Below are 15715 nucleotides of genomic sequence, written 5' to 3'. Positions count from 1 at the left end.
TACTTACGACATCCTTAGACTGTATCGATGCTTAGTAGGCTAACAACATTCTTTAATTACGACATCCTTAGACTATTGATGCTTGGTAGACTAACAACATTCTGTACTTACGACATCTTTAGACTGTATCGATGCTTAGTAGGCTAACACCATTCTTTAATTACGACATCCTTAGACTATTGATGCTTGGTTGACTAACAACATTCTGTACTTACGACATCTTTAGACTGTATCGATGCTTGGTAGGCTAACCACATTATGTACTTGCAACATCCTTAGACTATTGATGCTTGGTAGGCTAACAACATTTTGTACTTACGACATTCTTCGACTATTGATGCTTGATAGTCTAACAATATTCTGTACTTAAGACATCTTTAGATTGTATTGATGATTGATAGGCTAACAACTTTCTTTACTTACGACATCTTTGGACTGTTTTGATGTTTGATAGGCTAACAACCTTCTGTACTTACGACATACTTAGACTACTGATGCTTGGTAGGCTAACCACATATTGTATTTACGACATCCTTAGACCATTGATGCTTGGTAGACTATAACAACATTCTGTACTTACGACATCCTTAGACTGTTTCGTTGCTTGATAGGCTAACAACATTCTGTACTTACGACATCTTTAGACTGTATGGATGCTTGGTAGGCTAATAACATTTTCAAACTTTCTGCATCTCCAGCTTCTGCCACGTAGTGTAAGCAACTGAGACCCAACTATAAAAACATACAAAAATTTGGTAGATGATGTTCGCATAAACGAATAAAAAAATCCTGAAAGGTACTAGGCTAATAATGTTTGTACTCCAGAAGCGCGTTTTATCTACTCAAGAGTCATCACACGACTTGACAGTTGGAAGGTCTTGCCATTTAAGAAGTTGGGTACCATTTAAAACAAAAATTCCAAAAACTAAATGTGCTTTTTACTTTTCAAAAAACAATCAAGATTTATTATTATAACGTTAATCAACGTTTATTTGCTCCATTTCATCATAAATTCGACTGCTACAAATTCTGTTTGCTTAGTTGCTTCATAAGCTTTTTTCAGAAGGTCAGTGTGGAAAGTATTATCGATTTATGTATTCGTTGTTAGTCTTTTATTTGGCGTCGTAACTGGTTTTGCAAATATCTTGTTTTCTGAAACTGCTTAACCAATTTGACACTTGTCTCAACCAATCATACGGTCTGTCAAAATGTTTACCTTTTGTTTTGATATATACAGAATATCGGGATTATGAATTGTACCTTCGTCTCTTTCCTTTAAATATTTAACTACATGTTTGTTTTATGAATTCATAAGATTACTACAGTTAGATTTTTATCTTAAGTTGACCTACCATTGACAAAAATATTAGATAAAAAAATTAATTTTCGACTCCTTACTTATATTTGGTTGATCTTAAGTAAATAAAGATATATTGAGTGGTTACAAATCAATGAGTTTTGTCAAGATTAGCTCACTATGAACAAAATAAAGGCGATTGATGTAGGAACATTTTATGGACATCAAGTGAAAATAACACGTTATAAGTTAGTTACGTTCGCAGCGTTTTTCTGGATTTACCACTATGACCAAAAAGGACATATAAAGAAGAGCCAAATCCACCTAAGGTCAACTTTCCCTGAAGGAGTTGGAACCATAGTTCAGCATTGGAACATATTATAGCAGCTGTAATCCAACAGTACTGATAATATAAGAACGTGTTTTATTGTATATGATTTGAAGATCTAGGTATGGTACACACCTTGTCTTTAAGTTTTGGGTTAGCACCTTTAGACAACAAAATCTTCTGCATGGTATAGTTTCTTCTTTGACATGCCTTGAGTAATGGTGTCATCCCATCTTTCTGAAAATAATCAAACCATAAGTGTTCTTATAAAAATCAAGATAAATCTTTTACATACCACCTATACTTCATAATATCAAGTCTTACTATATGTGTGGGCAGATCAATTTCCCTGAAAGGGGTTGCAAATTTGGTTTGTCTTTATTGCCAAATTATATTAAACACCTGCCAATCTTGCCTTTCGATACCCTCTTGATCCATTTGATAGCAGTTTCATAAAATATGGCTTTGCTCATTGATTAGGTCTTACATCAACTGAATTTATAGAATAAATCTCACCTTGTTTCTAATATTAACATTTGCTCCCTGTTCCAATAGTTATAGAATAAATCTCACCTTGTTTCTAATATTAACATTTGCTCCCTGTTCCAATAGTTTTTCCACACTCCCCGTTTTACCTTTACACACAGCTAGTAGTAACTTTTCGTTTAGGGTTTGTATCTCGTACATGTTGGATCAATTTGTTCATGCAGATACTGACAACCTAAAATGAATTCAATGAAGTTTTCATTTAGACAAAAAAGAGCGACTTCAAATTAGTATAGGTAAATGTTTTTGATACCAATAATGTTCTTCTTCTTGCTGACCTTTGACCTTTATTTGTATGAGCCAGAATGTATACAGCAGCTTCTGAAGAATGAGGCTAGAAGCTTAAATTATCCTTAGCCTTCGCTTTCCGCTAAGATGATGCTCGGTACAGTATAGTTAGGGAGCTACCATTTGATGTTTAGGGGGGGGGGGGGGGGGGAGGGGGCTAGGATGAAATTAGAAAAAAAAGGCAGGACAGGAGTTTTGAGTAAAAAACAAAAAGGCAGGATGAGCAACTTGGCAAAAAATAAAAAGGCAGGATGACAATTTATGTGAACAAAGTCAGGATACACTAATAAAAAAAAGGCAGGACCGAATAGAGTGAAAAATAAAAAAGCAGGACAGAGATTACAACTAAAAAAAATGCAGGACCAAATTTTTCATCCTGACCTTCTGCAATGCCAAAATATTAGTATCGACAGGATGTTGGGCCATACATTTATTTGTATGTGTAACAACTGTATAGAAATACGTAATTACATGTAGTTGTGTTTTGATTTATTTAAAACAAAATCAATGTTATTACCGATAACTACATATAATATTCAAAGACTGATAAGTTAACATGGATGTTCATATCTTGACCTGCATCTAAAAATTGACAATGATGGCCGTTTACCACAATAGAGATTGTTTAATTACATTTTTACATTGTGAGCTTTCCATTTCTGTGTAGGAAAATTTCAGCAGGTGCTTACATATGGACTTTATATCTCTAAGTTATGATATACAATAGAAAAGAGAGGATATTGGGTACCCATCCATGACACAAAAACAGTAAATCCACAGCACCAAAAGCTAAAGAACACCACTATTATTGTTAATTACAGAATGACAACTGTTTATCAAACTTCTATCGCGTGACATTCTTTGAATTCTAAAATTAAGAGTGAAAAGCCTATGGAACGCCGACACTGTCTTATTATGACATTTATCATTATATGATGTTCATTTGCCATTATATGATGTCATTTTACCCTTATATGATGTGCAAATGACATTATATGATGTGCACTTGTCCTTATATGATGTACACTTGTCATTATGTGATGTGAACTTGTCCTTATATGATGTACACTTGTCATTATATGATGTGAAGTTGTCCTTATATGCTGTCCAAACACGTTTATATGAGGTGCAAACATCTTTATATCATGTCCACAATTCATTATATGATGTGCTTTCTCCATTATGTTATGTGATTGAGTCCTTATATTATGTGATGCTTTCCTTATACGATGTAGAAACGGCATTATGTGATGTGCAATCACCTTTATACGATATGCAATCACCTTTATATGATGACAATTTGACATTATCTGATGTGCAAATTATATTATATGATGTGCAAATTATCTTATATGATGTGCAAATGGTCTTATATGATGTGCAAATTATCTTATATCATGTACAGATGTCTTTATATTATGTGCAAACTTCTTTATATGATGTGAACTTATCCTTATGTTATGTGCTAACATCGTTATATGATGTGGTAAGGTCATTATATTATGACAATGTAACATCATATGGTGTGGTTCGGTTTACATCTTTATATGATGTCAGAACATCATTATGATGATGTGCATTCATCGTCCTGATGGTCAATGAACATGATTACGATTAAAGCGATTACTCACTACGTCAGAACTGATTCCGATCTGCTTCTACGAAAAAAGCAGTTCTGTATCTATGTCGTATGAAAAATGGATGAGATTTTGAAAGAGTTAAACCTAGGCACGTTGGTATCGCGTTTTAAAGATGAAAAAATAGCACCAGATATTGTCGGAAAATTGTCCAAATTTGAATTGCAAAGTTTAGGCTTAATCGATAGCTCTAAAATAATGAATTTACGGTTAAAGTGTTTAAATTATGGATCTTCTACTTTGTGCCGAGCACCTGGTAGTCGAATATTTCAGATACCAGAGGATATTCTACACTTTTTTCTTGAATGCCAATTTACTGTTACTGATATAGCAAAGCTCCTATCAGCTTCTGAGAGTACAGTTTATAGGAGAATGCGGCAATGTAATTTAACTAAAAAGAACGTCTCAAACATTTCGGATGAAGATTTAGATTCCTTAATACAGGAGATAGTTCAGGAATTTCCCCGCTGCGGCGAAAACATGATAAAAGAATTTTTAATGCAAAATACAGCTATACATGCAGGTATGTTGAATACTCTCTTTTTTATTTTTATATTTGATTTCCTTTCTTATACCAAATAAATCACACAGTCATGTGTTTCATAAAATTAATTGTTACCAGGTGGTGAACATGGGATCTAGTCGTTGTAAAAAAGGGGATGGGGTTGGGTGGTATTGCGGTTGGAATTTTCGATTTGAACCTTTTTGCTAAAACTGTTAATTTTTGTAGCATGGACATTAAAGTTCTTTCTTGTACACAACTACTTTTAGAACTGTTCTGCATTTTGAAAAGCAGAAGAATTTTTATTTTCAATTTGTCTTTTGCAAATCAACTTAATTTTTTTTCTCCCGAAATCCTTTAGCCACTAGCCCGCCTCCATACCGAATGGTCATGCCATACATTTACAAGTATTATCTATTAAATATGAGTGAAAATGTAGCGGGACAGTAAACTCAACATAAAATTGTCACCAAACGAGCATCCACAGTTTTCGGGAATGGATAAAAGTGTAATTTCCCATGAATATTGTTTCACTTATAGAGCAAAGATATAAAAGATGATGGCAAAAAGAATAAAAAGTGGAAACGATGAAATCGTCAAAAAGATTACAACCCGACAAAAATTTACAAAACAACCCAAGGCCACCAGTGGGTCTTCAATAAAGCGAGAAATCCCACACCCATATGCTGGCTTGAGAAGGCCCTGAAACACTTATATAAAAAAGAGATGTGGTGTGATTGGTATGACACAACTCTTCACAAGAGACCAAATGACACAAAAATTAACATCTATATAGGTCACCGTACGGCCTTCAACAATGAGCAAATCCCATACCGCATAGTCAGCTAAAAAAAGGCCCCGAAATGACAACTGTAAAACAATTCAAACGAGAAAACTAACGGCCTAATTAAGAACCAAAAAATGAACAAAAAACAAATTTGTAACATAGCAACAAACGACAACCACTGAATTACAGGCTCCTGACTTGGGACAGGCACATACATACATAATGTGGCGGGATTAAACATGTTAGCGAGATCACAACCCTCCTCTATACTAAATCAGGAAAATAGACGCCACTCTACACTTCGAAACACAGAGATGAACCAAAAGTATAAAACATACAAGAATAACAAATGCTTAAGGTTCTGGACTTAGGACGGTCGCAAAATACTAGTAAGGCGAAGTTAAACATGTTTAGTGAGCGCTCAATCTACCCGCTCACCTTGAGCCAATGTACACATATTTAACTTCAACGTCTACAATTTTGAGTGTCAATGCCAAAGAATAAATTTTGGGATCCCTAAAAAATTTAGCATTTTCACAATTTTATATTTTCCATTAATTCGAAAAGTCCGTCACAGCTGTTTAAGTCATACTTTAGATATTGAACGTAATCAAACTTTTCAGTCGAAGGTTTTATTTTGTTAAAACATGAATCTATGGTGGCATATATCTGCCCCTACTTGTCACTTAGTTAAGTCGTCATAATTAGCTAAATAAGTCTACTTGTCACTTAATTAGATCTACTTGTCACTTAGTTCAGTTCACTTGTCAGATATATAAGTCTGTTTTTACATGTCATGAAATGGGCAAAAACACCTAAAGATGTTTTTATTTTCTATACAAAATAGTGTCATTTTATTATCTGACAAGTAGACTTAATAAACTTTCTCAAAATGTGTTTCGGAACAGATTTTTTCCGAATGTGACCTACCGAATTAGACTTATTACAGGGTTTGTACTAACATGAGCTACACTACGGCTGCCACATGTGGAGCAGGATCTGCTTAACCTTCCGGAGCACCTGAGATCACCCCCAGTTTTTGGTGGGGTTCGTGTTTCTCAATCCTTAGTTTTCTATGTTGTGTTTCGTGTTTCGTGTTCTGTTGTTTGTATGTTTCTTTTTTAGCCATGGCTTTGTCAGTTTATTTTTTACTTATGAGTTTGAATGTCCCGTCGGTACATTTCGCCCCTCTTTTACTCCAGTTTAAATCTCCGGAAAACGAAACATTGATATGTACATGTCACTTAAGTTAGAGCACCGTCAAGTATGCTGTTCCTTTTAACCGATGTTTTAATACTCAAGTAATCCGTAATATTAGTTCAAAAGGAGTAATGCATATTGTGTCTTCTACAAAACATCCTTGCCCAAGACATGCTAAAATAAATATGCTTACAAAATTTCATTTGTTTTTGTATTCATATACATGAAATATATATATATATATATATACATGTCTAAATTGAAAACGACGTTCAAACCTATGATTGCGTTGGATAAAAACCTCAATTTTTATACATGTGCATGCAAAACAAATTTCTTGGTAGAGGGGTCTAAATACAGCACAAACAACATTTTCCAAAAGACCAAAAAAGTGAAAAAGTATATTTCAACAAAACGCATTTGACTAACAGGTCGAACAACTGATGTTCTTAAACCCTGCTGACTGCCATTGGCGATTGCCAAATAAACGGATCACAAGATGTAACAAAATGGATCTTTAAAAATTAATATCTAATACCAAACAGAAAACAATAAACTTGCGGAAAAGATGGTATACCGCAAACAAAAGGTGCAAAAATTAGTACACCATATCCGGATTTCGACAATTAATGTCTCTTCAGTAATGTTAGGGATCGAAACAGTATTTGGAAGGCCATAAAATTTACCTCAATTTAGGATAGACTCTTGAATATATATATATATAGATCTAACCACTTCATTCTTTAACAGGTGACTAGAATGCGTTTAAGAGAGAGCTTTCATCGGCTGGATAACATTGGAATACAAGATAGAAAGAAGAGAAGGTTGCATAGAAGTATATACAACGTTGATGGTGTAAATCATATGTGGCATATTGACACAAACCACAAGCTTATCCGTTGGAATTTTATTGTGTTAGGAGGAATTGATGGCTTTAGTAGATTTATAACCTTTCTCAATTGCAGGGACAACAATAAAGCTGTTACATTACTGGATTCCTTCAAAAATGGTGTAGCAAAATTACGGAATGCCTTTACGTGTTCGATCCGATAAGGGCCTTGAAAACTGCCTAGTTGCTGATTACATGATCAAAGATCGAGGTCCTAACCGTGGTAGCATGATAACAGGGAAAAGCTGTCACAATCAGAGAATAGAAAGGTTGTGGAGGGATGTTTTTGAAGGTGTATTGTGCTTTTATTATGATCTTTTTCATTTCATGGAGGAAGAAGGCTTTCTTGACAATTCACTTAGCGACCACATGTTCGCTCTACATCATGTATATATATGCAAAAAATCACGCGATGAAAAATTGAGCATATGGGCACGGGCGTGGGGAAAAAACCGCCTTCGTACTGCAAAATCGTCTCCTCCTTGATTATTTACTGCAGGTATGATTAATAATCCACCCGATTTTGAAATTTTTTACATCGAAAATTACGGTACAGAGGGAAATTATGAAGATACTTTAAATGACTATACTGGCATAGATGATCCCAGGCCTATACTCGATTCACAGGCGTTTGTTGTAAATGAAACATGCCAAGAACAACTAAACTTGTATTGTCCAAAAAATTGGAGCTCTGTATATCATGGAATCGACGTATATCTACAAGCATTACATATTATCGAGAGGAATTCCGGAATTATTGAGTGATTATAAACGAGTTAACCTTTTTCAGTGTAGGACATATGTATATCATCTTCTCATTTTTCTTAAGTGTTTGGCAATAAAATTTCAGACAGATTGTGAAATTGAAAGAGTTAGATAAAACCAAACTGGTTAAGCATTATGTTGTTGAGAAATAAGAATATAAAAAAAATGCTGTTACAGTTTACTATTTCAAAGATGATGACTTCCGAGATTGTTTTATTCCTTTTATGTAATTTGTACATGTCATTTTATGTTTTAAATACAAATGTTTATCGAACACTTTGATTGAATCAAGTATATAGTTGTGGTATGTAGTTTAACTCTTGTCCGTTTTTCTGTTTTTCACAACGAACAACTTTCAGGACTTCCGATATTCAGGCGATTTTTGGTATACATGCCAGTCTTTAAGGTAACAATACACAGTTAGCAAACAAAGTGATAATTTACCCTCATGAATATTAGCCATCCTCTTTTCCTTGCTTTTAAATAGTAAAAGCTTAATGTGTGTATAAATAAGAAGATGTGGTATGAGTGCCAATGAGACAACTCTCCATCCAAGTCACAATGTATACAAAGTTAACAATTATAGGTCAATGTACGGCCTTCAACACGGAGCATTAGCTCACACCGACCAGTAAGCTATAAAGGGCCCCACATATCCAGTGTAACACAATTCAAACAGGAAAACCAACGGTCTTACTAAGTATCTATTTACAAAACGAGAAACATCTAATATATGTGCATATGTCTATAATCAGAATCTTCGAAAGATTCTATTTCCAATGCTGAAAATGGTGAAATTTTATTTATTTTTGGTGTATCCATGGCAATAATCTGCATGTATTTGCTATAAAATAGTGCTAAAATGGGGGTGAAGGTGTCGTTTCCCAAAAATTTTGTCCCGGCAAACTTGAATTTCAATGGCCTTGAGTGATACCTTTTCTGAATCTATTTACATACATATATCAAAATATGAAAGAAAAATCATATGTCTTTCGCCTAATTTTTTTCGTAAAATTGCGTTGAAAAGTTGGAATAAGATCCCAGTTAAGGTAACCAGTCAAGTACCCACGAATGTAGTACTTAAACTAGACAAAATGATGTCTATAATGAACTTGGCCAAGTAGTTTCAGTGGAAATTATTTTGTAAAAATTTACAAAGTTTATGAAAATTGTTAAAAATTGATTATAAAGGGCAATAACTCCTTAAGGGGTCAATTGATCATTTTGGTCATGTTGACTTATTTGTAGGTCTTACTTTGCTGTACATTATTGCTGTTTACAGTTTATCTCTATCTATAATAATATTCAAGATAATAACCAAAAGCTGAAAAAATTTCTAAAAATTACCAATTCAGGGGCAGCAACCCAACAACGGGTTGCCTGAATGGTCTGAAAATTTAAAGGCAGATAGATCTTGACCTAATGAACAATTTTGTTTTGAAAGATTTGCTCGAAATGCTTTGGGTTTAGATATATGAGCCAAAAACTGCATTTTACCCTATGTACTATTATTAGCCATGTCGGCCATCTTGGTTCGCGGTCGGGGTCATCAGACACAATTTTTAAACTACCCAAATGATGATTGTTTACAACTTTGGTTAAATTCATCTTAGTAGTTTCAGAGGAGAAGATTTTTGTAAAAGATAACAAAAATTTACGAAAAATTGTTAAAAATTGACTTTAAAAGGGCAATAACTCCTTAAGGGGTCAACTGACCATTTTGGTCATGTTGATTTATTTGTAGGTCTTACTTTGCTGTACATTATTGTTGTTTACAGTTTATCTCTATCTATAATAATATTCAAGATAATAACCAAATACGGCAAAATTTCCTTAAAATTACTAATTCAGGGGCAGCAACTTAACAACGGGTTGTCCGATTAATCTGAAAATTTCAGGGCAGATAGATCTTGACCTGATAAACATTTTACCCCAGATTTGCTCTCAATGCTTTGGTTTCAGAGATATAAGCCAAAATCTACATTTTACCCCTATGTTCTATTTTTAGCCATGGCGACCATCTTGGTTGGTTGGCCGGGTCACCGGACAATTTTTAAAACTAGATAACCTAATGATGATTGTGCCCAAGTTTGGTTAAATTTGGCCTAGTAGTTTCAGAGGAGAAGATTTTTGTAAAAGTTTAGGGACGACGGACGACGGACGCCAAGTGATGAGAAAAGCTCACTTGGCCCTGTGGGCCAGGTGAGCTAAAAATGACAAAGTTCAACTATCTCCCAAAAGAGCAAATATGAATAAAAATCAAAACCCTGACCACATGCACACCTTCAATATATGTACAAACAGCCAGCAAAGTGAAAACTTCCTAGCATTGAAACTGTAGGAGGAGTTATCTAGAAACGCTATGCACCTCTTTTGCAAGTATATACTCCAAAAATATCAAAGTTCAACTATCTCCCAAAAGAGCATATATTAAATCAAAAATCAAAACCCTGACCACATGCACATCTTCAATATATTACAAACAGCCAGGAAAATAAAAACTTCCTAGCATTGAAACTGTAGGAGGAGTATCCGGAATAACAATATACTCATAATGGGACGGACGGACGGACAGGGGTAAAACAATATGCCCCCAACTTTTAGTTGTGGGGGCATAAAAAAGACAACTTTTACTCCAAATGGTGTAGTGTTATTATTTCTATGTCAATATACCTGGCATTTTGAGAATATAAAAATATTCATATAGAGACACTCGGGCCTACGAAGTATCTATATACGGAGGACGAGCGGACATACGGACGAACAGGCAGGGTTAATTGATATGCCCCTCGGCATTTTAATATAGGAGCCTAAAAGTTTACATGTCAACAAAGACCCTGCTAGTGTATTTCTCAAATGAACTTGTGATTTCAAAAACATTGTTGTTTTAAACAAGAGTAGACACACTGAAATGTCTCACCTGTTCTAGTGTTGATAATTGAATTATGTTAGTTAAAAAAAAGTTTATACCACAAGCATTACATTAAATTAACATTTAAATGATCAATGTACAGCAGTTCAATGTAAAATAAACCCTTACAGACAGACACCAAATTATCGATTACATAAAAATTCTCAGAAAGAAACCTCGGACACCTGCCAGACAGACCTATACACCTAATAATTATTCCAGACACCAAATATAGTTCTACTATTTCTATAAAGTAACTGAAAAACAGACCAATGAACCATGAAAATAAGGTCAAGGTCAGCTGAAACCGACCTAACAGATGTATCTACCTTACAATCATTCCATAAACCAAATATAGTTAACCTATTCCTTTTAGTATCTGCAAAAAACAGACCAAACAAGAAAAAATAACATTGACCAATGAACCATGAAAATGAGGTCACGGTCAGATGATTACTGCCAGACAGACATGATGAACACCTTACAAACATTCCATACACCAAATATAATTTACTGAATGCTTATAGTATCTGAAAAATACTAAGTAGACCTGAACACAAAAACCCAACATTGACCAATTAACCATGAAAATGATGTTAAGGTCAAATGACACCTGCCAGTTGGACATGTACACCTTACAATCATTATCTATTATCTATACACAAAACATAGAAGACCTATTGCTTATATATAGTATCTGAGATATGGACTTGACCACAAAAACTTAACCTTGTTCACTGATCCAAGAAATGAGGTCGAGGTCAAGTGAAAATTAGCTGACAGGTATGACGACCTTGCAAGGTACGCACATACCAAATATAGTTACCACGTTACGCATCATAAGAGAGAAACAAGATTATTCTGACAAAGTCGGAAACTCAGGCTGTTATAGTATTTATAAGACAATAACAATTAAAACCAAGGAGTAAACAAAGACTCATAAAACCAAAAAAACATTTACAACTTACAGTAGAAATAAAAGAGAAACAACACGAACTCCACTGAAAACTGGGAGTGAAATCAGGTGCTCCGGAAGGGTAATCACCGTATATCGCACCCATCGTGTTATTTCTTTTTTCTATCCGGTAATGATAGGTTACTTATATGAATGAGGAAGATATAACTAATGCAGTACTCAAACAATTCACGGTACTTTCAGGAACTTTTTATTTATATTTATATGGACTTTAATGATTTTAAACAAAACATTAACCAAAATGCATTTTGTTGTTTTTTACTGATGAATATCAAAACATGAAGTTCCCGACTTTTTTCCCACTATGTTGGACAATTGTTGGTAATTGACAACATTTTTAAAGGTTCTCTGTATGACTTATCTATTTTGGATGATGATGCTGTTTCGGTATGAGTTCCTGGTTTGCTGACAATGGGGGGATTTCAGGCTAATTATATAAATATTTATAAATTTGGACTCGAGTTGTATGCTTAGCAAGATGTTATCTATTTAAACACGAAAAAGTGTTTTAGCATTGTTTTGTGTCAGTTTGAAAATAATAACAATATTATAGGATCTTGGATTATCCTTTGCAATCCAAACTTAGCACCAGACTCTCCTTGTGCCCAAGTAATTAACATAACAAAAAATCAAAACTTTTAATAAAGTACTTACTGAATACAATTGAGGTCAAGGACAATGACCATATGACAGACGGAAAGTTCGTAACATAAGGCATCTATATACAAAGTATGAAGCATCTAGGTCTTCTACCTTCTAAAATATTTAAACTTTTAAGTCAAGAGCTAACGCCGACGCTGCCGCCTGATCACTATCCTAAGTCTTACTGGCTGGTACAGTCGATACAAAAAATAAAATAAAAAATGTCATTGACATTCTACTTACACCGTTGAAGTCAGTTTTGGGTATATATTACCCCTTTTAGGCTTCGTAGAAATATACACATATTCTTATAATCAAATTCTTTGTCCACACAAGTAGAAATAAATATATCAAAAAGTTCAAACTGCTTAAAAGTCCTTTAATTTATTACATTTCGCCATCACTTTAGAGGAAATAAGTTTTGCTAAGGCACTAAGAAACACGAATTACTCATGATTGCCATTGTTGTTGCTCAATAATGACGAAATGAGGAAACGTTATAAAGGCTTCTTGTCAAGTTTGGTTCCATTTGGTTAATCGATTTCAGACGAAAAGATTTCTAGAAACAAGAATTGCGAAGTCATAAGGCATCGCCTTTACTTATCTAAAAAAAATGAAAAAAAATGATAAAGGATCTGAAAAAAATGCTAATGCTATCTGCCAAGTTTATTTCCTTTAGGCCTAGTGGTTTTAGAGTGTGAAATTTTACAGACGGACGCGTGGATGACAGCCACCAAGTGAAAACAAAACCTCAATAGGCCTTTGGTCAGCCCAGCTAAAATTTGATCAACTATTAAAAATAGGTCATTAGTCCAATTCTAGGCTTTTATTTATCAAATCAAAACATTCAAATTTATCCTAATAATTGTATTCTTTCTACATTCATGTAACATGATTTATTCAACATACATGTCGTCAAAGATCTGCATCTGATAACATACGACACGTTAATATACTATCAACTTTGCCTTCCATAAACGTATCTATCAATTCTCCCAAATTAATCTGAGTCAAAACCCGTCTAACAGCGTCTGCTAACGTCGACGCCATTTTAAAATGATAGGTTTTCGTAGAAGCAGATCGGAATCAGTTCTGACGTAGTGAGTAATCGCTTTAATCGTAATCATGTTCGTTGACCATCAGGACGATGAATGCACATCATCATAATGATGTTTCGACATCATCATAATGATGTTCTGACATCATATAAAGATGTAAACCAAACCACACCATATGATGTTACATTGTCATAATATAATGACCTTACCACATCATATAACGATGTTAGCACATAACATAAGGATAAGTTCACATCATATAAAGAAGTTTGCACATAATATAAAGACATCTGTACATGATATCAGATAATTTGCACACCATATAAGACCATTTGCACATCATATAAGATAATTTGCACATCATATAATATAATTTGCACATCAGATAATGTCAAATTGTCATCATATAAAGGTGATTGCATATCGTATAAAGGTGATTGCACATCACATAATGCCGTTTCTACATCGTATAAGGAAATCATCACATAATATAAGGACTCAATCACATAACATAATGGAGAAAGCACATCATATAATGAATAGTGGACATGATATAAAGATGTTTGCACCTCATATAAATGTGTTTGGACAGCATATAAGGACAACTTCACATCATATAATGACAAGTGTACATCATATAAGGACAAGTTCACATCACATAATGATAAGTGTACATCATATAAGGACAAGTGCACATCATATAATGTCATTTGCACATCATATAAGGGTAAAATGACATCATATAAAGGCAAATGAACATCATATAATGAGAAATGTCATAATAAGACAGTGTCGGCGTTCCATAAAAGCCTGTAGAATATATTTTGTTTACCCTTACCCCGTTGTCTCTCTGCTTCTCTATGCTTCCGCATCACTTGATGTCAGATTACATCAGGGCACAACAATAAATCTTTCTTACTGTCAATATTTGATTGAGATCAGGAAGAATCCATTGCGTGATCAGGAGAGCAGTTAGATAAATCAAAATATTAGTATTTGGAAAATGTCTGATTGTTGAATAAATTAAATGGACAAAGACACCCTTGCATGTGTCAGAGTAAAAAACTAGATCATATCTTGAAGGAAACATTTCAGAACTATCATCAACATATGTAAATTATTTGCCTTTAGCTGACTTTACTTTTTGTTAAGCGTGATGTACGTACAGAGTTGATATAGATCAAGATTTAAGATGTTGAGCAAATTAATAAACAATCAGTTTGATGCAATATTTTACAGGTAGATATAAACTACAGACTTACCTGGGTGTCTTATTATTTACCGTTACCAAAATAAATTGTCACAACACAGCACATCTAAAGGTCGATAATTTAAACTCCATAGTTTTATTAAATTTTTCAAAAGTATGTTCAGTATATCAAACAAATGATACACTTTGCACTATATATGTTTATTTAAATTATCGATCCAGGAAATTTGATATCGGTGTTGACTTGCGGGTAGGCATACTTTATAAATTATATTTTATACGCAAGAATGACAATTACAAGACCAATAAACTGTGTAAACTGTATAAAGGATATTTATTGTCTTACAAACACATGAACTGATCCAAGTTAATGTTATAGAATAGCTAACTTGAATTGGACATCCCTTTGGAAGCCTATTTGGCTACATATACAATAATTTCTTAACAACCATTTTATTCATTTAAATGAAAAGCGGAGTCCAAATATTTTTACGTGATATTAGTTCAGACCCGGAAGTACTATAATTTTTTTGATGATTGCAGTGCTGATATCAACAAATTTGATGTTAACTCCAAACTAATTAATTTTTGCAATTGGTAAACAGGTTAAAGAAGAGATAATGCTACAGAAAAGGAAGAGATAAAATGGGGTAAGTTCTTATTTTACCATTTATTGCGC

The 15715-nt window shown here is 33.9% G+C and overlaps 2 protein-coding genes across 6 annotated transcripts in view; one reads left to right on the top strand and one right to left on the bottom strand.

The window, feature by feature from the left end:
- LOC127732460 (uncharacterized) overlaps positions 1-15250 on the bottom strand; it is a 34470-nt gene extending 19220 nt beyond the window's left edge. Inside the window, exons 1-4 of one of the 4 annotated variants that reach the window (XM_052241502.1) lie at positions 15089-15250; positions 2199-2346; positions 1761-1862; positions 634-732 (exon numbers count right to left, since the gene is read on the bottom strand). In XM_052241502.1, coding sequence (XP_052097462.1) covers positions 634-732; positions 1761-1862; positions 2199-2312 — 315 coding nt within the window. In that variant the 5' untranslated portion in view covers positions 2313-2346; positions 15089-15250. The other 3 variants (XM_052241509.1, XM_052241517.1, XM_052241529.1) reach the window with 3 other exon arrangements.
- The window catches only part of LOC127732451 (uncharacterized), a 61721-nt gene that overhangs the window by 8258 nt on the left and 37748 nt on the right, over positions 1-15715 (top strand). Inside the window, exon 2 of one of the 2 annotated variants that reach the window (XM_052241497.1) lies at positions 15642-15686. In XM_052241497.1, the coding sequence (XP_052097457.1) occupies positions 15682-15686 (5 nt within the window). In that variant the 5' untranslated portion in view covers positions 15642-15681. Of the gene's footprint in view, positions 1-15493; positions 15687-15715 lie in introns of those variants that run through there. The other variant, XM_052241486.1, reaches the window with a different exon arrangement.

Source organism: Mytilus californianus, unplaced genomic scaffold, assembly GCF_021869535.1.
Source record: "Mytilus californianus isolate M0D057914Y unplaced genomic scaffold, xbMytCali1.0.p SCAF_1, whole genome shotgun sequence".
Lineage (NCBI taxonomy): Eukaryota > Metazoa > Mollusca > Bivalvia > Mytilida > Mytilidae > Mytilus > Mytilus californianus.
The sequence above is the reverse complement of the archived record's forward strand: the minus strand, read 5'-3'. Positions and strand labels throughout refer to the sequence as shown.